The sequence below is a fragment of the Procambarus clarkii genome, chromosome 79, assembly GCF_040958095.1.
Source record: "Procambarus clarkii isolate CNS0578487 chromosome 79, FALCON_Pclarkii_2.0, whole genome shotgun sequence".
NCBI lineage: Eukaryota > Metazoa > Arthropoda > Malacostraca > Decapoda > Cambaridae > Procambarus > Procambarus clarkii.
In genome coordinates, this window is record NC_091228.1 from 19,802,259 (window position 1) to 19,828,920 (window position 26,662).

Sequence of the window (26,662 nt, forward strand, 5' to 3'; positions counted from 1 at the left end):
CCTGATCGTCATGGACAAACCCCAGGTGTGTAACTCTGTGCCAAGTAACCCTATTCTTGAGTATGTTCCAGCAGAGGTTCAAGAGAGTGAAGTTTCTCCTCCGGTTCTCGTGACCACCCGTGCGCAAGCCGCACGTCCACAGCCAGCTGACTCTACTGCTACCGCTGTCCCTCAAGACCCTCAGAAACTACCCCCGCATCTGACCAAGTTGGAGTTCCGTAAGTTGCAGAGGGAAGATCTTACTTTAACACCATTGTTTTTCCAGGCTGAGACTCAACCCGACAGTATTCCTGGGTTCTTCCTAGAGAACGACTTGCTCTACCGCAGATATAGACCCAGTAAACTGAAGGAGGAGGACGATTGGGCCAACACCGAACAACTTGTGATTCCCACCAGCCTGCGGCCCACTATTCTACACCTGGCCCATGGAGCATTCTCCCACTACGGCTTCAACAAGACTTACCATGGGATTCGTCAAGACTACTACTGGCCAGGTATGGTAAACAACGTCAAACAGTACGTAAAACAGTGTCATACATGTCAGATGGCAGGCAAACCGAACGTCTCCATTCCCAGAGCACCACTGATTCCCATACAGGTGCCTGCGGAACCTTTCCACAGACTCATAATAGACTGTGTTGGTCCTTTACCTCGGACCAGTTCAGGTAACGCCTACATCCTAACCATCCTGTGTCCTACCACCAGATTTCCCATAGCAGTTCCAGTGAAGAACATCACGGCTGCTACGGTTATCAAACATCTATTGAAGATCTTCACTCAATACGGATTTCCCAGGGAGATTCAAAGTGACTGTGGCACCAACTTCACCAGTGATCTCTTCAAAAGGACACTGGAGGAGTTCAACATCAAACAGGTATTGTCCAGCCCCTATCATCCTGCTTCACAGGGTTCTCTTGAACGTAGTCATCAGACCATCAAAGCACTCTTGAAAAAGTTTTGTAGTGAAACCTCAAAGGATTGGGATAAGCAGATTGACCTAATAATGTGTATTTTCAGAAGTCTCCCCAATGAGTCCCTAGGAGTATCTCCTTATGAGATGCTCTACGGCCGTAAGTGCCGTACTCCCCTTAAGGCTTTCAAAGACTCTCTCAGAGATGCCACCTTCAGTGAGCATCAGAATGTGCCCCAGTTTCTTCAAAACCTTCAACACATTCTAGAGAGAGTCCACCGCTTTGCTCATGATAATCTATTGAAAGCCCAGGTGAGAATGAAGACTCATTACGACCAGACCAGCAAAGTAAGAAAATTCAAGCCGGGAGACTTCGTCCTTGCTTATTTCCCTATCCCAGGTTCACCTTTACAAAACAAATTTTCAGGACCCTACTGCGTCAAAGAGTGCAGAAGCAACAACACATACGTCATAGAGACTCCAGATAGGCGGCGGAAGACCCAGCTGTGCCACGTCAACCTCCTGAAGCAATATAATGGTACTCCTCCCACTGTCTTGATTAATTGTTCTACCTTCACAGAACCCTACATCCACAGTGAGACCATCCCGGCTTCTTCTCCCGAAAGCACTGACAAGGAGTCGGCGCTTTCTAATTCCAAAATCCTTAATGATCTTCCCAAATGCTTTCAGGATAATAATCGTGCTCCTATGCCCTCTTCTAATTCCACTCTCACCTCGTCAGATAAGCCCTACATCCTCCATGTCGACGCCAATGGTACCGACGATGGTGGTGTCGTGATGCAGCAACGAGGCGAGAAGAATTCACCTGTCAGCGACTACTGCTACAAGGAACGACGGAACAATTGGCAAGGAGCTACTCTTCCTCATCCTGAAGCTTCAGCACTTCACTCCACACCTGAAAAGTGCTCGGTCCACCATCAATACGGACCACACCACCCTACACCTCCTGCAGCACGCCCACTTCTCATCTCAACGTCTTCTACTATGGGCTTGCTAACTGCAGAAATTCAACCTGGAGACACGCTATACCAAGAGTCTGACAACATCTTAGCCCATGATCTCTCCAGAGTTTATGAAGTAGAAGCAACTCCATCTAATACTCCACCACATAACGACGTACTTCTTCCAGAACCGCAGGCTTCGGGGGAGAGTTGAGGACGATAATCTCCTTCAAGAGATTGAGCCTGCTCTTCCCTCCATAATTACGTCTTCACAATTATATAAAAAGACTATGGAAGAAATGTCCAACAACGACAACAACACCAGCAAGGCTTGCCAGGGTGAGCAAAAACGTATGCAGCCAGCCACCTGTTCGGACCCAAATCACCAAACTACATGTTGATCGCTGCCGGCTGCGCTGATTGGTCGCCGGTCTGGCTGCACCTGCACTCGCCCCCCCATACTACCTGATGTCTGGGGTCGCCCCAACATCAGTCCTCAGAATGTTCAGTGCTTTCGTAGCCAGCACTCCTCCCAGCTAGACGTTAGCGTGTACTGAGAGAGGTGGTGGCTTTAAGCCAATATTCCAGCACCTCCCACTAACTTTTGTATTGCACTTCTTGTTATTTTGCCTTAACGTAACTTTTCATTGTGTCATTTAAGTATTCTTATTATTTTGATTCATTGATTTTATTATAAGGATTTGTTTGTGCATTATTTTCATGTTTTGATTTATTTAACGTAATTAAAATTTCATTGTTAAAGTTTACTTGTGTTTTGTGTGTCTTCTCCTTACCTTACCACAGACGAAGTTCCAGTTTTTCTATTTTTTTTTATAACTATGTGACGAGGCCATACCCCTAGCCTTAAACAGCCGAACACCAACGCGTTACCGTCACAATATATATATATATATATATATATATATATATATATATATATATATATATATATCATATATATATATATATATATATATATATACATATATATATATATATATGTCGTACCTAGTAGCCAGAACTCACTTCTCAGCCTACTATGCAAGGCCCGATTTGCCTAATAAGCCAAGTTTTCATGAATTAATTGTTTTTCGACGACCTAACCTACCTAACCTAACCTAACCTAGCTTTTTTTGGCTACCTAACCTAACCTTACCGATAAATATAGGTTAGGTTAGGTTAGGTAGGGTTGGTTAGGTTCGGTCATATATCTACGTTAATTTTAACTACAATAAAAAAAATTGACCTCATACATAATGAAATGGGTAGCTTTATCTTTTCATAAGAAAAAAATTTGAGAAAATATATTAATTCAGGAAAACTTGGCTTATTAGGCAAATTTGGCCTTGCATAGTAGGCTGACAAGTGTGTTCTGGCTACTAGGTACGACATATATATATATATATATATATATATATATATATATATATATATATATATATATATATATATATATATATATATATATATATATATATATATATATATATATGTCGTACTTAGTAGCCAGAACGCACTTCTCAGCCTACTATTCAAGGCCCGATTTGCCTAATAAGCCAAGTTTTCCTGAATTAATATATTTACTATATTTTTTTTCTTATGAAATGATAAAGCAACCCTTTTCTCTATGTATGAGGTCAATTTTTTTTTATTGGAGTTAAAATTAACGTAGATATATGACCGAACCTAACCAACCCTACCTAACCTAACCTAACCTATATTTATCGGTAAGGTTAGGTTAGGTAGCCAAAAAAAGCTAGGTTAGGTTAGGTTAGGTAGGTTAGGTAGACGAAAAAACATTAATTCATGAAAACTTGGCTTATTAGGCAAATCGGGCCTTGAATAGTAGGCTGAGAAGTGCGTTCTGGCTATTAGGTACGACATATATATATATATATATATATATATATATATATATATATATATATATATATATATATATATATATATATATATATATATATATATATATATATATATATACAATAAATACCCTGCAATATAGGGTACATACCCTGCAATATATACCCTGCAATATATACCCTGCAATATATACCCTTCAATATAGGGTACATACCCTGCAATATATACCCTGCAATATATACCCTGCAATATATACCCTTCAATATATACCCTTCAATATATACTCTGCAATATATACTCTGCAATATATACCCTGCAATATATACCCTTCAATATATACCCTTCAATATATACTCTGCAATATATACTCTGCAATATATACCCTGCAATATATACCCTTCAATATATACCCTTCAATATATACCCTGTAATATATACCCCTGCAATATATACCCTGCAATATATACCCTGCAATATATACTCTTCAATATATACCCTCCAATATATACCCCTCCAAATATACCCCTGCAATATATACCCTGCAATATATACCCTGCAATATATACCCTGCAATATATACTCTTCAATATATTCCCTTCAATATATACTCTGCAATATATACTCTGCAATATATACCCTGCAATATATACCCTTCAATATATGCCCTTCAATATATACCCTGTAATATATACCTCTGCAATATATACCCTGCAATATATACCCTTCAATATATACCCTGCAATATATACCCCTGCAATATATACTCTGCAATATATACCCTTCAATATATACCTCTGCAATATATATACCCTGCAATATATTCCCTGCAATATATACTCTTCAATATATACCCTGCAATATATACCCGTGCAATATATACCCCTGCAATATAAACCCTTCAATATATACCCTGCAATGTATATACCCTGCAATATATACCCTGCAATATATACCCTGCAATATATATACCCTGCAATATATACCCCTGCAATATATACCTTGCAATATATACCCTTCAATATATTCCCTGCAATATATACCCTGCAATATATACCCTGCAATATATACCCTGCAATATATACCCCTGCAATATATATCTTGCAATATATACCCTTCAATATATTCCCTGCAATATATACCCTGCAATATATACCCCTGCAATATATACCCCTGCAATATATACCCCTGCAATATATACCCCTGCAATATATACCCCTGCAATATATACCCTACAATATATATACCCTGCAATATATACCTTTCAATATGTACCCTGCAATATATTCCCTTCAATATATACCCTGCAATATATGCCCTGCAATATATACCCCTGCAACATATACCCTACAATATATATCATGCAATATATACCGCTGTAATATATACCCTACAATATATATCCTGCAATATATACCGCTGTAATATATACCCTGCAATATATACCTTTCAATATATACCCTGCAATATATACTCCTGCAATATATACCCCTGCAATATATACCCCTGCAATATATACCCTGCAATATATACCCTGCAATATATACCCTGCAATATATACCCCTGCAATATATACCCTGCAATATATACTCTGCAGTCGGTGATGTGCTCTACACCCAGGGCGTTAGAGTAGGAAGAGCCCTATACCCACGTGACCCTAGAATAGGAAGAGCCCAATACCCCCGTGACCCTAGAGTAGGAAGAGCCCTATACCTCCTTGACCCTAGAGTAGGTAGAGCCCAGTACTTCAGTGACCCTAGAGTAGGTAGATCTCTATACCTCCTTGACCCTAGAGTAGGTAGAGCCCAGTACTTCAGTGACCCTAAAGTAGGTAGAGACTTATACCCCCGTGACCCTAGAGTAGGTAGAGCCCTATACCCCCGTGACCCTAGAGTAGGTAGAGCCCTATACCCCCATGGCCCTAGACATTTATAAGTTATTATATACAATCAATTTAGAAGATTTTAAAGCCGAATTTGAGTAATGCGTGTGTGAAGGAAGGGGAGATGAGGAAGAGGAGATAAGGAAGAGGGGATGAGGAAGAAGAGATGATCAAAAGGAGATGAGGAAGAAGATATGAAGAAGAGGAGACGTGTGAAGGAAGAGATGAGGAAGGGGAGATAATTAAGTGGGGATGAGGAAGAAGAGATGAGGACTGAGCTACAAACTTCTGGAGAATAACTCACATCTGAGGCGAGTTACCTGCCGCTCTCATATGAATGTTTTAATGATTAGCACAATATAAAATAGTCAGGAAATACGTGCCTCACTTTAATAACATTTTTGTGGTTTTACTTAAACAGTTCAGTGTTCAGTGAATTACGTTAATGTTCTAGCAGTTACACAACTACTGGGCTCTGAAACTCTTCACATTAACCTTCAGATAACATTGACTACTTCGGAAACCTTTGATCCCAAAATGTAACCTAAACTATACGGAGTTGTTTATCAAGTGTGAGAGTAGTGGGTGGGTGGCGGGGGGGGGGGGGGGGGGGGGGGGGCTCACTTGGCGCACACGGTGAAGGTGAAGGCTTCTTCAGTGCCCAGGATGTAGGCGGGAGGCTTGAGCACCACCTCGTAGCGAGGCAGCACGAACTCCTCCACCTTGAACTCCTCCACCTTGAAGGTCACACTCTGCTGTTGGCCCCGGGGCGTCTTCACGAACAGCGTGTACAATCCCTGACAAAAATGGTCGGATTAGCTACATCAAATATTTTGACACATTAAACATATTTTTTTATCATTATTCAAGAATCAGTAATAAATAATTCCTAGTGATGAGGAGCAAGTTATTAAGTATCATCAGTCAACAGCAAGATATTTTTGTTGTTTGTTAGTGACCAAAATGTGACATAATAACTCAAAACCACGATAAGTTGGTACTGAATTTACCCGAGGTCCAAAGTCTCTAGTGGTCTTGATGGGGCCAGGAAGTAGGCGGCTTGTCAAAGGTCCCTGAATTATTCCTATGTTTCTTTTCAACTGAATTAATGTCTCCGCATTTACGGCTTCGACAAGTAGGTGATATCATGGACTTATTATCTAAGATGAAAATCATCTCTTGTTTTGTGTCCTCCAGAGAACACTGTTAGGTCTCATGATGATGCACTTTGTGAGTTATATTACACATTTTAATAATGTGGTCTGGATTATTATACTACAAATTGTTTAGTATTTTAAAAGTTCCACTGAGATCCGGCCAGTCATGTCCGGTGTGTAGTGTTGTTAGTCCTACTCTGGCCCTCAACCGTTCCTGGAACGACTTGTTCAGTTGAACAACCACTTTCTTGTCCTTCAAATTAACGTTTCGTTTGACTATTCACAAGGTGTTGTTGACATTTTTACCGCAGCGTCTACTTGTTGAGCAACTGTCAGTGACTGGTGGATCATAAGGCCTAGGTGCTTCTCTTCATCAATCTCCACCATGTTCGTCTTGTTGATATGGTAGTTATAGTGCATATTGATATGCTCTACAAGCACCGTTTTAAATTTGTAATATTAAATCGCCTTGCAAGAAATTAACCTTTTTTTTGCTTCCCACTTTATCATAGATTCTAATGTCATCTGTAAATTTGATTATTTGGTTTCTAATGTTCTCTTCTATATCGTGTTATATATTACAAGAAGTGTTGGTCCCAGGATGGAACCTTGCGGTGCTACACTTGGCATTCTGAACTATATGCACCTGAGACAACCTCTTGCCTTCCTTGTATATTTTTTTTATCCAATCAAATGTTTTACCATTTATCCTACGACTAGAGAGTAGGATAAATGTCCTATCCTAAGACTAGAGAGTCTTTCATGTGGTTCATTATCTAAAGCTTTAGAGAAGTCCACGTACACTATATCTGCTGTTCTGCACTTGCGCCTCAGCTAACCTCTTAGTTTACTCGTGTTTCTTCAGGAAAGACGCAAGTTGCCCTTCAAGAGCCGCAGTTACTTGGTTCATCCTCCAAGTGAATGGTATGTTTATGTCCCCAGAAGTGTGGATGACAATATTATTCCTGCAGGTATATATGGTCCAGGGTAAACACAGTCACTACAACCACAGGTTGTTCAGCCAGCAGCAGAAGGAAGCCCTCTCCCGCCCCAGGACGATAGACCAGAGCCCCCAGGACGGTGTACCAGAGCCCCCAGGGCGGTGTATTAGAGCCCCCAGGACGGTGTACCAGAGCCCCCAGGATGGTGTACCAGAGCCCCCAGGACGGTGTACCAGAGCCCCCAGGACGGTGTACAAGAGCCCAAAGGGTGGTGTACCAGAGCCCCCAGGACGGTGTACCAGAGCCCCCAGGACGGTGTACCAGAGCCCCCAGGACGGTGTACCAGAGCCCCCAGGGCGGTGTACCAGAGCCCCCAGGACGGTGTACCAGAGCCCCCAGGACGGTGCACCAAAGCCCCCAGGGCGGTGTACCAGAGCCCCCAGGACGGTGTACCAGAGCCCCCAGGACGGTACACCAGAGCCCCCAGGACGGTGTACCAGATCCCCAGGACGGTGCACCAGAGCCCCCAGGGCGGTGTACCAGAGCCCCCAGGACGGTGTACCAGAGCCCCCAGGACGGTGTACCAGAGCCCCCAGGACGGTGTACCAGAGCCCCCAGGACGGTGTACCAGAGCCCCCAGGAAGGTGTACCAGATCCCCCAGGATGGTGCACCAGAGCCCCCTGGACGGTGTACCAGAGCCCCCAGGACGGTGCACCAGAGCCCCCAGGACGATGCACCAGAGCCCCCAGGACGGTGTACCAGAGCCCCTCACCAGAGCCCCTAGGACGGTGCACCAGAGCCCCCAGGACGGTGCACCAGAGCCCCCAGGACGGTATACCAGAGCCCCTCACCAGAGCCCCCAGGACGGTGCACCAGAGCCCCCAGGACGGTGCACCAGAGCCCCCTGGACGGTGTTCCAGAGCCGCCAGGACGGTGCACCAGAGACCCCAGGACGGTGCACCAGAGCCCCTAGGACGGTGCACCAGAGCCCCCAGGACGGCGTATCAGAGCCCCCAGGACGGTGTACCAGAGCCCCCAGGACGGTGTACCAGAGCCCCCAGGACGGTGTACCAGAGCCCCCAGGACGGTGCACCAGAGCCCCCAGGACGGTGTACCAGAGCCCCCAGGACGGTGCACCAGAGCCCCCAGGACGGTGTACCAGAGCCCCCACGACGGTGCACCAGAGCCCCCAGGACGGTGTACCAGAGCCCCCAAGACGGTGTACCAGAGCCCCCAGGAAGGTGTACCAGAGCCCCCAGGACGGTGTACCAGAGCCCCCTGGACGGTGTACCAGAGCCCCCTGGACGGTGGACCAGAGCCCCCAGGACGGTGCACCAGAGCCCCCAGGACGGTGTACCAGAGCCCCCAGGACGGTGCACCAGAGCCCCCTGGACGGTGCACCAGAGCCCCCAGGACGGTGCACCAGAACCCCCTGGACAGTGTACCAGAGCCCCCAGGACGGTGCACCAGAGCCCCCAGGACGGTGCACCAGAACCCCCAGGACGGTGCGCCAGAGCACCTCACCAGAGCCCCAGGACGGTGCACCAGAGCCCCCTGGACGGTGTACCAGAGCCCCCAAGACGGTGCACCAGAGCCCCCAGGACGGTGCACCAGAGCCCCCAGGACGGTGTACCAGAGCCCCCTGGACAGTGTACCAGAGCCCCCAGGACGGTGCACCAGAGCCCCCAGGACGGTGCACCAGAACCCCCAGGACGGTGCACCAGAACCCCCAGGACGGTGCGCCAGAGCCCCTCACCAGAGCCCCAGGACGGTGCACCAGAGCCCCCTGGACGGTGTACCAGAGCCCCCAGGACGGTGCACCAGAGCCCCCAGGACGGTGCACCAGAGCCCCCAGGACGGTGCACCAGAGCCCCCAGGGCGGTGTACCAGAGCCCCCTGGACGGTGTACCAGAGCCCCCAGGACGGTGCACCAGAGCCCCCAGGGCGGTGTACCAGAGCCACGAGGACGGTGTACCAGAGCCCCCAGGACAGTGTACCAGAGCCCCCAGGATGGTGCACCAGAGCCCCCAGGACAGTGTACCAGAGCCCCCAGGACTGTGCACCAGAGCCCCCAGGACAGTGTACCAGAGCCTCTCACCAGAGCCCCTAGGACGGTGCACCAGAGCCCCCAGGACGGTGCACCAGAGCCCCCAAGACTGTGCACCAGAGCCCCTCACCAGAGCCCCCAGGACGGTGCACCAGAGCCCCCAGGACGGTGCACCAGAGCCCCCAGGACGGTGTACCAGAGCCCCCAGGATGGTGTACCAGAGCCCCCAGGACGGTGTACCAGAGCCCCCAGGACGGTGAACCAGAGCCCCCAGGACGGTGTACCAGAGCCCCATGGACAGTGTCCCAGAGCCCCCAGGACGGTGTACCAGAGCCACCAGGACAGTGTACCAAAGCCCCCAGGACTGTGCACCAGAGCCCCCAGGACAGTGTACCAGAGCCTCCAGGATGGTGCACCAGAGCCCCCAGGACAGTGTACCAGAGCCCCCAGGACAGTGTACCAGAGCCCCTCACCAGTGCCCCCAGGACGGTGCACCAGAGCCCCCAGGACGGTGCACCAGAGCCCCCAGGACTGTGCACCAGAGCCCCCAGGACGGTGCACCAAAGCCCCCAGGACTGTGCACCCAGAGGCACCAGGACTGTGCACCAGAGCCCCCAGGACTGTGCACCAGAGCCCCCAGGAATGTGCACCAGAGCCCCCAAGACTGTGCACCAGAGCCCCCAGGACTGTGCACCAGAGCCCCTAGGACTGTGCACCAGAGCCCCCAGGACGGTGCACCAGAGCCCCCAGGACTGTGCACCAGAGCCCCCTGGACTGTGCACCAGAGCCCCCAGGACTGTGCACCAGAGCCCCCAGGACGGTGCACCAGAGCCCCCAGGGCGGTGTACCAGAGCCCCCAGGACGGTGTACCAGAGCCCCCAGGACGTTGTACCAGAGCCCCCACGACGGTGCACCAGAGCCCCCAGGGCGGTGTACCAGAGCGCCCAGGACGGTGTACCAGAGCCCCCAGGACGGTGCACCAGAGCCCCCAGGACGGTGTACCAGATCCCCCAAGACGGTGCACCAGAGCCCCCAGGGCGGTGTACCAGAGCCCCCAGGACGGTGTACCAGAGCCCCTAGGACGGTGTACCAGATCCCCCAGGATGGTGCACCAGAGCCCCCAGGGCGGTGTACCAGAGCCCCCAGGACGGTGTACCAGAGCCCCCTGGGCGGTGTACCAGAGCCCCCAGGACGGTGCACCAGAGCCCCCTGGACGGTGTACCAGAGCCCCCAGGGCGGTGTACCAAAGCCCCCAGGACGGTGCATCAGAGCCCCTTGGACGGTGTACCAGAGCCCCCAGGACGGTGTACCAGAGCCCCCAGGATGTTGTACCAGAGCCCCCAGGACGGTGCACCAGAGCCCCCAGGGCGGTGTACCAGATCCCCCAGGATGGTGCACCAGAGCCCCCAGGGCGGTGTACCAGAGCCCCCAGGACGGTGTACCAGAGCCCCCTGGGCGGTGTACCAGAGCCCCCAGGACGGTGCACCAGAGCCCCCTGGACGGTGTACCAGAGCCCCCAGGGCGGTGTACCAAAGCCCCCAGGACGGTGCATCAGAGCCCCCTGGACGGTGTACCAGAGCCCCCAGGACGGTGCACCAGAGCCCCCAGGACGGTGTACCAGAGCCCCCTGGGCGGTGGACCAGAGCCCCCAGGACGGTGCACCAGAGCCCCCTGGACGGTGTACCAGAGCCCCCAGGGCGGTGTACCAAAGCCCCCAGGACGATGCATCAGAGCCCCCTGGACGGTGCACCAGAGCCCCTAGGACGGTGCACCAGAGCCCCCAGGACGGTGCACCAGAGCCCCCAGGACGGTGTACCAGAGCCCCTCACCAGAGCCCCCAGGACGGTGCACCAGACCCCCCTGGACGGTGTACCAGAGCCCCCAGGACGGTGCACCAGAGCCCCCTGGACGGTGTACCAGAGCCCCCAAGACGGTGTACCAGAGCCCCCAGGACGGTGTACTAGAGCCCCCTGGACGGTGTACCAGAGCCCCCAGGACGCTGCACCAGAGCCCCCAGGACGGTGTACCAGAGCCCCCAGGACGGTGTACCAGAGCCCCCAGGACGGTGCAACAGAGCCCCCAGGACGGTGCACCAGAGCCCCCAGGACGGTGTACCAGAGCCCCCAGGACGGTATACCAGATCCCCCAGGACGGTGCACCAGAGCCCCCTGGACAGTGTACCAGAGCCCCCAGGACGGTGCACCAGAGCCCCCAGGACGGTGTACCAGAGCCCCCAAGACGGTGCGCCAGAGCCCCCAGGAAGGTGCACCAGAGCCCCCTGGACGGTGTACCAGAGCCCCCTGGACGGTGTACCAGAGCCCCCTGGACGGTGGACCAGAGCCCCCAGCACGGTGCACCAGAGCCCCCAGGACGGTGTACCAGAGCCCCCAGGACGGTGCACCAGAGCCCCCAGGACGGTGCACCAGAGCCCCCAGGACGGTGCACCAGAGCCCCCTGGACGGTGTACCAGAGCCCCCAGGACGGTGCACCAGAGCCCCCAGGACGGTGCACCAGAGCCCCCTGGACGGTGTACCAGAGCCCCAAGGACGGCCTGCACCAGAGCCCCCAGGACGGTGTACCAGAGCCCCCAGGACGGTGTACCAGAGCCCCCAGGACGGTGCACCAGAGCCCCCAGGACGGTGTGCCAGAGCCCCCAGGACGGTGTACCAGAGCCCCCAAGACGGTGCACCAGAGCCCCAGGACGGTGCACCAGAGCCCCCAGGACGGTGTACCAGAGCCCCCAGGACGGTGCACCAGAGCCCCCAGGACGGTGCACCAGAGCCCCTAGGACTGTGCACCAGAGCCCCCAGGACGGTGCACCAGAGCCCCCACAACGGTGCACCAGAGCCCCCAGGACGGTGCGCCAGAGCCCCTAGAACGGTGCGCCAGAGCCCCTCACCAGAGCTCCCAGGACGGTGCACCAGAGCCCCCAGGACGGTGCACCAGAGCCCCTCACCAGAGCCCCCAGGACGGTGCACCAGAGCCCCCAGTATGGTGTACCAGAGCCCCCAGGACGGTTCACCAGAGCCCCCAGGACGGTGTACCAGAGCCCCCAGGACGGTGCACCAGAGCCCCCAGGACGGTGTACCAGAGCCCCAAGGATGGTGTACCAGAGCCCCCAGGACGGTGTACCAGAGCCCCCAGGACGGTGAACCAGAGCCCCCAGGACGGTGTACCAGAGCCCCCAGGACAGTGTACCAGAGCCCCCAGGACGGTGTACCAGAGCCCCCAGGACAGTGTACCAAAGCCCCCAGGACTGTGCACCAGAGCCCCCAGGACAGTGTACCAGAGCCCCCAGGATGGTGCACCAGAGCCCCCAGGACAGTGTACCAGAGCCCCCAGGACTGTGCACCAGAGCCCCCAGGATAGTGTACCAGAGCCCCTCACCAGAGCCCCCAGGACGGTGCACCAGAGCCCACAGGACTGTGCACCAGAGCCCCCAGGACTGTGCACCAGAGCCCCCAGGACAGTGCACCAGAGCCCCCAGGACTGTGCACCAGAGGCCCCAGGACTGTGCACCAGAGCTCCCAGGACTGTGTACCAGAGCCCCCAGGACTGTGCACCAGAGCCCCCCGGACTGTGCAACAGAGCCCCCAGGACTGTGCACCAGAGCCCCCAGGACTGTGCACCAGAGCCCCTAGGACTGTGCACCAGAGCCGCCAGGACTGTGCACCAGAGCCGCCAGGACTGTGCACCAGAGCCCCCAGGACGGTGCAACAGAGCCCCCAGGACGGTGCACCAGAGCCCCCAGGACTGCGCACCAAAGCCCCCAGGACTGTGCACCAGAGCCCCCAGGACTGTGCACCAGAGCCCCCAGGACTGTGCACCAGAGCCCCCAGGACTGTGCACCAGAGCCCCCTGAACTGTGCCCCAGAGCTCCCAGGACTGTGCACCAGAGCCCCCAGGACTGAGGACCAGAGCCCCCAGGACTGTGCACCAGAGCCCCCATGCAGGACTGTGCACCAGAGCCCCCAGGACTGAGCACCAGAGCCCCTAGGACTGTGCACCAGAGCCCCCAGGACTGAGCACCAGAGCCCCCAGGACTGTGCACCAGAGCCCCCAGGACTGTGCACTAGAGCTCCCATGCCTGTGCACCAGAGCCCCCAGGGCTGAGCACCAGAGCCCCCAGGACTGAGCACCAGAGCCCCCAGGACTGTGCACCAGAGCCCCCAGGACTGAGCACCAGAGCCCCCAGGACTGTGCACCAGAGCCCCCAGGACTGAGCACCAGAGCCCCCAGGACTGTGCACCAGAGCCCCCCGGACTGTGCATCAGAGCCCCCTGGACGGTGCACCAGAGCCCCTAGGACGGTGCACCAGAGCCCCCAGGACGGTGCACCAGAGCCCCCAGGACGGTGTACCAGAGCCCCTCACCAGAGCCCCCAGGACGGTGCACCAGACCCCCCTGGACGGTGTACCAGAGCCCCCAGGACGGTGCACCAGAGCCCCCTGGACGGTGTACCAGAGCCCCCAAGACGGTGTACCAGAGCCCCCAGGACGGTGTACTAGAGCCCCCTGGACGGTGTACCAGAGCCCCCAGGACGCTGCACCAGAGCCCCCAGGACGGTGTACCAGAGCCCCCAGGACGGTGTACCAGAGCCCCCAGGACGGTGCAACAGAGCCCCCAGGACGGTGCACCAGAGCCCCCAGGACGGTGTACCAGAGCCCCCAGGACGGTATACCAGATCCCCCAGGACGGTGCACCAGAGCCCCCTCGACAGTGTACCAGAGCCCCCAGGACGGTGCACCAGAGCCCCCAGGACGGTGTACCAGAGCCCCCAAGACGGTGCGCCAGAGCCCCCAGGAAGGTGCACCAGAGCCCCCTGGACGGTGTACCAGAGCCCCCTGGACGGTGTACCAGAGCCCCCTGGACGGTGGACCAGAGCCCCCAGCACGGTGCACCAGAGCCCCCAGGACGGTGTACCAGAGCCCCCAGGACGGTGCACCAGAGCCCCCAGGACGGTGCACCAGATCCCCCAAGACGGTGCACCAGAACCCCCTGGACGGTGTACCAGAGCCCCCAGGACGGTGCACCAGAGCCCCCAGGACGGTGCACCAGAGCCCCCTGGACGGTGTACCAGAGCCCCAAGGACGGCCTGCACCAGAGCCCCCAGGACGGTGTACCAGAGCCCCCAGGACGGTGTACCAGAGCCCCCAGGACGGTGCACCAGAGCCCCCAGGACGGTGTGAAAGAGCCCCCAGGACGGTGTACCAGAGCCCCCAAGACGGTGCACCAGAGCCCCAGGACGGTGCACCAGAGCCCCCAGGACGGTGTACCAGAGCCCCCAGGACGGTGCACCAGAGCCCCCAGGACGGTGCACCAGAGCCCCCAGGACTGTGCACTAGAGCCCCTAGGACTGTGCACCAGAGCCCCCAGGACGGTGCACCAGAGCCCCCACAACGGTGCACCAGAGCCCCCAGGACGGTGCGCCAGAGCCCCTAGGACGGTGCGCCAGAGCCCCTCACCAGAGCTCCCAGGACGGTGCACCAGAGCCCCCAGGACGGTGCACCAGAGCCCCCAGTATGGTGTACCAGAGCCCCCAGGACGGTTCACCAGAGCCCCCAGGACGGTGTACCAGAGCCCCCAGGACGGTGCACCAGAGCCCCCAGGACGGTGTACCAGAGCCCCAAGGATGGTGTACCAGAGCCCCCTGGACGGTGTACCAGAGCCCCCAGGACGGTGAACCAGAGCCCCCAGGACGGTGTACCAGAGCCCCCAGGACAGTGTACCAGAGCCCCCAGGACGGTGTACCAGAGCCCCCAGGACAGTGTACCAAAGCCCCCAGGACTGTGCACCAGAGCCCCCAGGACAGTGTACCAGAGCCCCCAGGATGGTGCACCAGAGCCCCCAGGACAGTGTACCAGAGCCCCCAGGACTGTGCACCAGAGCCCCCAGGATAGTGTACCAGAGCCCCTCACCAGAGCCCCCAGGACGGTGCACCAGAGCCCACAGGACTGTGCACCAGAGCCCCCAGGACTGTGCACCAGAGCCCCCAGGACAGTGCACCAGAGCCCCCAGGACTGTGCACCAGAGGCCCCAGGACTGTGCACCAGAGCTCCCAGGACTGTGTACCAGAGCCCCCAGGACTGTGCACCAGAGCCCCCCGGACTGTGCAACAGAGCCCCCAGGACTGTGCACCAGAGCCCCCAGGACTGTGCACCAGAGCCCCTAGGACTGTGCACCAGAGCCGCCAGGACTGTGCACCAGAGCCGCCAGGACTGTGCACCAGAGCCCCCAGGACGGTGCACCAGAGCCCCCAGGACGGTGCACCAGAGCCCCCAGGACTGCGCACCAAAGCCCCCAGGACTGTGCACCAGAGCCCCCAGGACTGTGCACCAGAGCCCCCAGGACTGTGCACCAGAGCCCCCAGGACTGTGCACCAGAGCCCCCTGAACTGTGCCCCAGAGCTCCCAGGACTGTGCACCAGAGCCCCCAGGACTGAGGACCAGAGCCCCCAGGACTGTGCACCAGAGCCCCCATGCAGGACTGTGCACCAGAGCCCCCAGGACTGAGCACCAGAGCCCCTAGGACTGTGCACCAGAGCCCCCAGGACTGAGCACCAGAGCCCCCAGGACTGTGCACCAGAGCCCCCAGTACTGTGCACTAGAGCTCCCATGCCTGTGCACCAGAGCCCCCAGGGCTGAGCACCAGAGCCCCCAGGACTGTGCACCAGAGCCCCCAGGACTGTGCACCAGAGCCCCCAGGACTGAGCACCAGAGCCCCCAGGACTGTGCACCAGAGCCCCCAGGACTGAGCACCAGAGCCCCCAGGACTGTGCACCAGAGCCCCCCGGACTGTGCACCAGAGCCCCCAGGACTGTGCACCAGAGCCCCCAGGACTGTGCACCAGAGCCCCCAGGACTGTGCACCAGAGCCCCTAGGACTGTGCACCAGAGCCCCCAGGACGGTGCACCAGAGCCCCCAGGACTGTGCACCAGAGCCCCTCACCACGTCAAGTGAGCACCAATGAGCCCAGTCCTACTTAACCAGACCACAATAACGTTCCACTGTGAGAAGCGAGGTTTATTACAATAGTATTTTTCTCATTTTGTAAACATACTCACCAAAACTATATTACTTCATTGTGTGTTGTATTTTCGTCTCGTGTTCCTATCTTCTATTACCACAAGTGTGTCTCACCTTCTCGGGCTCGTCAGCGAGGTCGAAGTCGAGGTGGACGAGGCCGGCGGTGTTGTCGACGTTCTTCCACTGGGCGACGCGGGTGCCGGCCGGCGTCTGCACCCAGACCTCCGGGTACTGCCGGGGACACCAACACATTACTTGTCAGGCCTCATGCAGTGGTCAAACATTTAGCCCTTCACTCACTAAATAAAATTATGAGAGATACTGGTTAAAATGGATTGAGATATCTCTCTCTCTCTCTCTCTCTCCAGACCACGGAAGAAGAATTGAAACAGGAATTTCCTTAAGTACTTTCGTATTAATAGATCTTCAGAAGGAGTGATTTACAGGTCAAGAATTTTACATATATAGGCAGGAGAGAATGGTGGAGTGAGGTGAGGTACAATGACAAATGAATGGGAATTAGGTGGACACAAATATGAGCCGCATAAGAACTGCAGAAGGCCTATTTGCCCATACGAGGCATCTCCTATTCATACCCACCAATAGGCCCACACATGGATAATAATAGCATAAGATAGTAAATATTTACAATGAATTAGTGAGACAAATGTGTATCAATGATCCTACTCAAATCGCCCTCTAATTGATCTATCAAAAATGGATCCAAGTTATATAAACCACTGCTAACGTTCAAATTACTTTCTTTTGTAATCTGTGGCAAAGCAGATTCAATTATGCTCCTGTTATAAGTGTTTTTACAATTCATTATTGAAGAAGCTATCTCCCAATCAATTTGGTGAGCATCTTCTGACAGATGAACAAACAAAGCATTAGACAATTGGCCGTGTCTTACAGAGTATTTATATTGCGAAATTCTACATTTCAAATTTTTAGATGTTTGCCCAACATAGAATTTATTACAGTCTTTACAATGTATTTTATATATGACACAATTATCACTACGAGGACTGTTTCTAACTAATAACTTACCAACAGTATTTTCGTAGCTAAACAATACATGTATATCAAAAAGTGTCAAGGCCTTGACAATATTCTCAAACACAGAGAAATATGGTAAACATAACATTTATCAATTTCAGTCTCCACAGTAAATTTTATAGCGGTGACTTGATCATTAAAGTTTGGCTACAAATTCGTCAGTGTTTACATCTGTAGGCCATATACACAAAATATCATCAACATATCTAAACCATGGAATGATTCCAGGGGTAATTTTTGAGACAAATTTCCTTTCGAAGAATTCCATGTACAAGTTTGAAAGCAATGGCGATAAAGGATTCCCCATTGCCATTCCAAAAGTCTGTAAATAATTCTCATTATTAAAGGTAAATGTACATTCTTTAATGCACAACTTAACAAGATTGACAATAATATCAGCAGAAAGAGGTAAAATATGATTCATTAGTTCACGAGCATGATAATCAAGAATATCATCAACCGGTACCTTTGTAAACAAAGAACAAACGTCAAAACTGATTAACTTTATATCAGGAGTGACAGGAATACTATTAAATTTGTTAACTAATTCAAGAGAATTATTCAAATGAGAAGAGGAAATAGTTCCTAACAATGGGGACAAGATTTTGGTGAGCCATTTAGAAAGCTTGTAAGAAATGGATCCCACGGAACTGGTCAGTAGAGACGTTGAGGTAACTCACCGGGTCAGTAGAGTCGTTGAGGTAACTCACCGGCTCAGTAGAGACGTTGAGGAAACTCACTGGGTCAGTAGAGACGTAGTGGTAACTCCCCGGGTCAGTAGAGACGCTGAGGTAACTCACCGGTTCAGTAGAGCCGCTGAGGGAACTCACCGGGTTAGTAGACGCGCTGAGGTAACTCACCGGGTTAGTAGAGACGCTGAGGTAACTCACCGGGTCAGTAGAGACGCTGAGGTAACTCATCGGGTCAGCAGAGACGCTGAGGTAACTCACCGGGTCAGTATAGAGATTGAGGTAACTCACTGGGTCAGTAGAGACGTAGTGGTAACTCACCGGGTCAGTAGAGACGTTGAGGTAACTCCCCAGGTCAGTAGAGAGGTTGAGGTAACTCACCGGGTCAGTAGAGACGCTGAGGTAACTCACCGGTTCAGTAGAGCCGCTGAGGTAACTCACCGGGTTAGTAGAGACGCTGAGGTAACTCACCGGGTCAGTAGAGACGCTGAGGTAACTTACCGGGTCAGTAGAGACGCTGAGGTAACTCAACGGGTCAGTAGAGACGCTGAGGTAACTTACCGGGTCAGTAGAGACGCTGAGGTAACTCAACGGGTCAGCAGAGACGCTGAGGTAACTCACCGGGTCAGCAGAGACGCTGAGGTAACTCACCGGGTTAGTAGAGACGCTGAGGTAATTCACCGGGTCAGTAGAGACGCTGAGGTAACTCACCGGGTCAGCAGAGACGCTGAGGTAACTCACCGGGTCAGTAGAGACGCTGAGGTAACTCACCGGTTCAGTAGAGCCGCTGAGGTAACTCACCGGGTTAGTAGAGACGCTGAGGTAACTCACCGGGTTAGTACAGACGCTGAGGTAACTCACCGGGTTAGTAGAGACGCTGAGGTAACTTACCGGGTCAGTAGAGACGCTGAGGTAACTCAACGGGTCAGTAGAGACGCTGAGGTAACTCACCGGGTCAGTAGAGACGCTGAGGTAACTCACCGGGTCAGCAGAGACGCTGAGGTAACTCACCGGGTTAGTAGAGACGCTGAGGTAATTCACCGGGTCAGTAGAGACGCTGAGGTAACTCACCGGGTCAGCAGAGACGCTGAGGTAACTCACCGGGTCAGTAGAGACGCTGAGGTAACTCACCGGTTCAGTAGAGATGCTGAGGTAACTCAACGGGTCAGTATAGAGATTGAGGTAACTCGCCGGGTCAGTAGAGATGCTGAGGTAACTCAACGGGTCAGTATAGAGATTGAGGTAACTCACCGGGTCAGCAGAGACGCTGAGGTAACTCACCGGGTTAGTAGAGACGCTGAGGTAACTCACCGGGTCAGTAGAGACGCTGAGGTAACTCACCGGGTCAGCAGAGACGCTGAGGTAACTCACCGGGTCAGTAGAGACGCTGAGGTAACTCACCGGGTCAGTAGAGACGCTGAGGTAACTCACCGGGTCAGTAGAGACGCTGAGGTAGCTCACCGGGTCAGGTAGAGAGGTTGAGGTAACTCACCGGGTCAGTAGAGACGCTGAGGTAACTCACCGGGTCAGTAGAGACGCTGAGGTAACTCACCGGGTCAGTAGAGACGTTGAGGTAACTCACCGGGTCAGTAGAGACGCTGAGGTAACTCACCGGGTCAGTAGAGACGCTGAGGTAAGGTCCGGTGAGAGTGAGGATCCTGAACTTGACATTCTGGCTGGGCTCGTACAGGTACTTGTCCGTCTGGACGAAGGTGATGTCGCTGGTGCTCCTGAGGGCGAGGGAAACGGTGCGGGTGAGCTTGGCGCCGCCCACCACGCCCGCCACGTGAAGTGAGTGGGTGTACACCGAGGAACTCGGCACCGACACGTCGTAGCACGAACCTGTCTTTCCTGGAACACGGAACAGTAACTCTAGTTGTTTATATATATATATATATATATATATATATATATATATATATATATATATATATATATATATATATATATATATATATATATATATATATATATATATATATATATATATATACATATATATATATATATATATATATATATATATATATATATATATATATATATATATATATATATATATATATATATATATATATATATATATATATATATATATAAGACAAGTACCTGTACAGACAAGTACAGACGGACAAGTACCTGTACGAGCCCAGCCAGAATGTCAAGTTCAGGATCCTCACTCTCACCGGACCTTACCTCAGCGTCTCTACTGACCCGGTGAGTTACCTCAGCGTCTCTACTGACCCGGTGAGTTACCTCAACGTCTCTACTGACCCGGTGAGTTACCTCAGCGTCTCTACTGACCCGGTGAGTTATATATATATATATATATATATATATATATATATATATATATATATATATATATATATATATATATATATATATATATATATATATATATATATATATATATATATAACATATATATATATAACATATATATATATAACATAGATATATATATATATATATATATATATATATATATATATATATATATATATATATATATATATATATATATATATATATATATATATATATATATATATATATATATATATATATAGAGACTATGGAGTTGCGCCCTAGTTGTCAATCCTGGTGCAGCGTCTGGTGTGACTGATGAGGCCAATCCGAGAGTGGCAGTCCTTCCCACACCGAGCACAAACGAAGTCCGATTCTGGTCTGTCTTCCTGGTTACCGGCTTTCCTTCTCTGTCTCTTTGCCTCCGATTCCTTGGCAAGTGACTCCTCGAACTTGGAGAGACCTCGTTGAACAGACTGCCTCCAGGCTGAACGGTCTGCAGCCAGTGTCTCCCATATAGCAAGATCGACGTCCATGGCTTTCAGGTCCCTTTTGCATACGTCTTTGTACCGTAGCTGGGGCTTGCCTGCTGGACGCTTTCCCTGCCTCAGCTCTCCATACAGGAGATATATATATAAATATATATATTAGTATATTTTGGTAGCAGTCTTTCCTGTAGACATATATTATTAAATATGACCGAAAAAGTAAGATTAATAATTCTAACACGAATTTTCTCAATCTTTCGTACATTACGCTTCACTGTTGGAGGTAAATCAAAAATCACTTCTCCAAAATTCATTTTTATTTCTAGTCTGACGCGACACGGGCGCGTTTCGTAAAACTTATTACATTTTCAAAGACTTCACAAATACACAACTGATTAGAACTTACGTCTCTCTGATATTATATCTACATTTGAGTGAGGTGGGAAGGGTGATGTGGCATTGTTAACACAAGACAGAACAGGAGGGGATATTAATAGGGTATTAAAAGTATCAACACAAGACAGAACAGAAACAATGGGTATTGAATAGAAGTGTTTGTAGAAAGCCTATTGGTCCATATTTCTTGATGCTTCTATATTGGAGCGGAGTCTTGAGGTGGGTAGAATATAGTTGTGCAATAATTGGCTGTTGATTGCTGGTGTTGACTTCTTGATGTGTAGTGCCTCGCAAACGTCAAGCCGCCTGCTATCGCTGTATCTATCGATGATTTCTGTGTTGTTTACTAGGATTTCTCTGGCGATGGTTTGGTTATGGGAAGAGATTATATGTTCCTTAATGGAGCCCTGTTGCTTATGCATCGTTAAACGCCTAGAAAGAGATGTTGTTGTCTTGCCTATATACTGGGTTTTTTGGAGCTTACAGTCCCCAAGTGGGCATTTGAAGGCATAGACGACGTTAGTCTCTTTTAAAGCGTTCTGTTTTGTGTCTGGAGAGTTTCTCATGAGTAGGCTGGCCGTTTTTCTGGTTTTATAGTAAATCGTCAGTTGTATCCTCTGATTTTTGTCTGTAGGGATAACGTTTCTATTAACAATATCTTTCAGGACCCTTTCCTCCGTTATATGAGCTGTGGAAAAGAAGTTCCTGTAAAATAGTCTAATAGGGGGTATAGGTGTTGTGTTAGTTGTCTCTTCAGAGGTTGCATGGCTTTTCACTTTCCTTCTTATGATGTCTTCGATGAAACCATTGGAGAAGCCGTTATTGACTAGGACCTGCCTTACCCTACAGAGTTCTTCGTCGACTTGCTTCAATTCTGAGCTGTGGCTGAGAGCACGGTCGACGTATGCGTTAACAACACTCCTCTTGTACCTGTCGGGGCAGTCGCTGTTGGCATTTAGGCACATTCCTATGTTTGTTTCCTTAGTGTAGACTGCAGTGTGGAAACCTCCGCCCTTTTCCATGACTGTTACATCTAGAAAAGGCAGCTTCCCATCCTTTTCCGTCTCGTAAGTGAAACGCAGCACGGAACTCTGCTCAAATGCCTTCTTCAGCTCCTGCAGATGTCTGATATCAGGTACCTGTGTAAAAATGTCGTCAACATACCTGCAGTATATGGCCGGTTTCAAGTTCATGTCGACTAAGACTTTTTGCTCGATGGTACCCATGTAGAAGTTTGCAAACAGGACACCTAGGGGAGAACCCATGGCGACCCCATCTACTTGCTTATACATGTGCCCATCCGGGCTCAAGAAGGGTGCCTCTTTAGTACAAGCTTGGAGTAGTTTCCTCAGAATACTTTCTGGCATGTCAAGAGGAGTACAGGCTGGATCACGATACACTCTGTCGGCTATCATTCCGATTGTCTCGTCCACAGGTACGTTGGTAAACAGCGATTCTACGTCCAACGAGGCTCTTATCCCTGTGGCCCGTGTGCCCCGCAGTAAGTCCACAAATTCCTTTGGAGACTTCAGGCTGAAGGCGCAAGGAACATAAGGAGTCAGCAGGCCGTTGAGTCGCTTCGGCAGTCTGTACGTGGGTGTGGGTATCTGGCTAATGATTGGCCGAAGTGGGTTTCCAGGCTTGTGCGTCTTGACATTTCCATACGCATATCCAGGTTTATATTCCCCAATGATCTTTGGCAGGTGGAGTCCGGATTTCTTGGCGTTCACAGTTTCGATCAGTTTGTTGACCTTTGCTTTTAATTCGGCTGTAGTGTCCTTCGTTACCCTTTGGAACTTAGTTTGGTCAGAGAGTATGATGTTCATTTTCGCCAGATATTCGTCTTTTTTAAGAATGACATATATTGGCGACTTGTCACCTCTCCTGACAACTATCTCCTTGTTGTCACGAAGGCTTTTAGCTGCCGCTTTAAGCTCGGGGGACAGTATGGTGCTTCTGTAATTGCCTCGATTCTTTCCTCCTTCTGCAATAAGTTCTGCTTGTAAGCAGAACATGGGTTCTCCCCTAGGTGTCCTGTTTGCAAACTTCTACATGGGTACCATCGAGCAAAAAGTCTTAGTCGACATGAACTTGAAACCGGCCATATACTGCAGGTATGTTGACGACATTTTTACACAGGTACCTGATGTCAGACATCTGCAGGAGCTGAAGGAGGCATTTGAGCAGAGTTCCGTGCTGCGTTTCACTTACGAGACGGAAAAGGATGGGAAGCTGCCTTTTCTAGATGTAACAGTCATGGAAAAGGGCGGAGGTTTCCACACTGCAGTCTACACTAAGGAAACAAACATAGGAATGTGCCTAAATGCCAACAGCGACTGCCCCGACAGGTACAAGAGGAGTGTTGTTAACGCATACGTCGACCGTGCTCTCAGCTACAGCTCAGAATGGAAGCAAATCGACGAAGAACTCTGTAGGGTAAGGCAGGTCCTAGGCAATAACGGCTTCTCCAATGGTTTCATCGAAGACATCATAAGAAGGAAAGTGAAAAGCCATGCAACCTCTGAAGAGACAACTAACACAACACCTATACCCCCCTATTAGACTATTTTACAGGAACTTCTTTTCCACAGCTCATAAAACGGAGGAAAGGGTCCTGAAAGATATTGTTAATAGAAACGTTATCCCTACAGACAAAAATCAGAGGATACAACTGACGATTTACTATAAAACCAGAAAAACGGCCAGCCTACTCATGAGAAACTCTCCAGACACAAAACAGAACGCTTTAAAAGAGACTAACGTCGTCTATGCCTTCAAATGCCCACTTGGGGACTGTAAGCTCCAAAAAACCCAGTATATAGGCAAGACAACAACATCTCTTTCTAGGCGTTTAACGATGCATAAGCAACAGGGCTCCATTAAGGAACATATAATCTCTTCCCATAACCAAACCATCGCCAGAGAAATCCTAGTAAACAGCACAGAAATCATCGATAGATACAGCGATAGCAGGCGGCTTGACGTTTGCGAGGCACTACACATCAAGAAGTCAACACCAGCAATCAACAGCCAATTATTGCACAACTATATTCTACCCACCTCAAGACTCCGCTCCAATATAGAAGCATCAAGAAATATGGACCAATAGGCTTTCTACAAACACTTCTATTCAATACCCATTGTTTCTGTTCTGTCTTGTGTTGATACTTTTAATACCCTATTAATATCCCCTCCTGTTCTGTCTTGTGTTAACAATGCCACATCACCCTTCCCACCTCACTCAAATGTAGATATAATATCAGAGAGACGTAAGTTCTAATCAGTTGTGTATTTGTGAAGTCTTTGAAAATGTAATAAGTTTTACGAAACGCGCCCGTGTCGCGTCAGACTAGAAATAAAAATGAATTTTGGAGAAGTGATTTTTGATTTACCTCCAACAGTGAAGCGTAATGTACGAAAGATTGAGAAAATTCGTGTTAGAATTATTAATCTTACTTTTTCGGTCATATTTAATAAAATATATATATATATATATATATATATATATATATATATATATATATATATATATATATATATATATATATATATATATATATATATATATATATATATATATATATATATATATATATATATATATATATATAGATAGATAGATATATACATAGGGAAGGGAGTACCACCTCTAGCTGGAAGAAGGGGGACCCATAGCCTCGGAGGAAACCAAGCATAACGCATTAGAGGGAATGTTTAGATCCCCTCCAATACAGTTTCTCTGTGCTTTTCTCCTACCACCCCCTTCCTTTTTTATTTTTTGTGCTTTATTATGCATTTGATGGTTACAAGATATACATGGGTTAATACAAAAATAATAATGCAAAAAGGTGCTTAAAGGTTATGGATCTCTTGAAAAACACAACAATGGGAAACATTGATGAATGTCACAGACGGGTTCGATCATTGTTGCAAGTCAAACACTTCGAATTCCTCTGAAGTTGGACTAGTGCCCAAGACGCAACAGGCATTTCCCCTCTGAATCGCAACACTGAGGCGCTGGAACAAGAAACTTTTTGCTCTCTGGTCTTTTGTAGCGCTGATCAATTTGTCCCCCAATTCCTTCAGGAACTTCAATGCACATTTTCCCCACGAACCGAGGGTCTCCGAGCCGATCGGAACAAAGCTGTAGCAGTGTGCTAGACCTCTGTATTTAATAATTTTCTGCGATTCCCTGAAAGAAGCAGCACCACCGCTTTCACGTGTGCTGTAGTGGAGGTAGGTACTGGCCAGTGTGGCAGCGCACGTGTAGTCCCATACCACTTGCTTACCATCCTTCCAAGGTAGCAAGGTGACCCCATCAGGGCGCTTCTGAGGGTCGTTAGGTCTGGATAAGTGTGGTTCTCTTTGTGCCAGGCAGCGGGCTGTGGCGAGGCTCCTCTTGATGATGTCGTTGACTTCTTCATGTCTTGCAATTTTACCCTGTGATTTACGACATACCAGACCATGACGACCATATTGGTCTGCCATCGCAGTTCCGCAGATGCACCTATGTTCGGTGAGGATGGGGGCGGCAAGGCGAAGGGCAACTCCAATGCGGAGAGCGTCATGACAGAGGCGAGTTCCCAGGGCTGCACTGGGCACAGCAAATAAGAAATCCCCGGCGTGGGGTGCTGTTACCGCTAGGAGGCGGGCTTTGTTTTCAGCATCAGCGTTGTCAATCATTGCTGTGACAGTCTTTTCCATTATGGGGCTATCCCAGTGGGCCTGCTTGTGGTCTTTTGGGACTTGTGGTCGGGGTTGAGGGTGTGCAATGGTGTCCCATTGTCTGGCTGCTTCGATGAACGTTTGATCATGAGTTCCCGCTGTCTCTCTCATACGCTCTGGTAGGATCTGCCCTACCAATTCGTTGGCTGCTGTACATGAGGATAAGAATGCTGGAAGTGCTACCTCAGTTGCCTTTCGTATGCCTATCCCT

At 50.6% G+C, this 26,662-nt stretch overlaps 1 protein-coding gene across 2 annotated transcripts in view; it reads right to left on the reverse strand.

The window, feature by feature from the left end:
- Positions 1–26,662, reverse strand: part of LOC123751953 (alpha-2-macroglobulin-like) — a 193,965-nt gene that overhangs the window by 116,380 nt on the left and 50,923 nt on the right. For both annotated transcript variants that reach the window (XM_069314573.1, XM_069314572.1), the window contains exons 3-5: positions 20,145–20,383; positions 16,899–17,015; positions 6,239–6,411 (exon numbers count right to left, since the gene is read on the reverse strand). In XM_069314573.1, the coding sequence (XP_069170674.1) occupies positions 6,239–6,411; positions 16,899–17,015; positions 20,145–20,383 (529 nt within the window). The remainder of the gene's footprint in view (positions 1–6,238; positions 6,412–16,898; positions 17,016–20,144; positions 20,384–26,662) is intronic.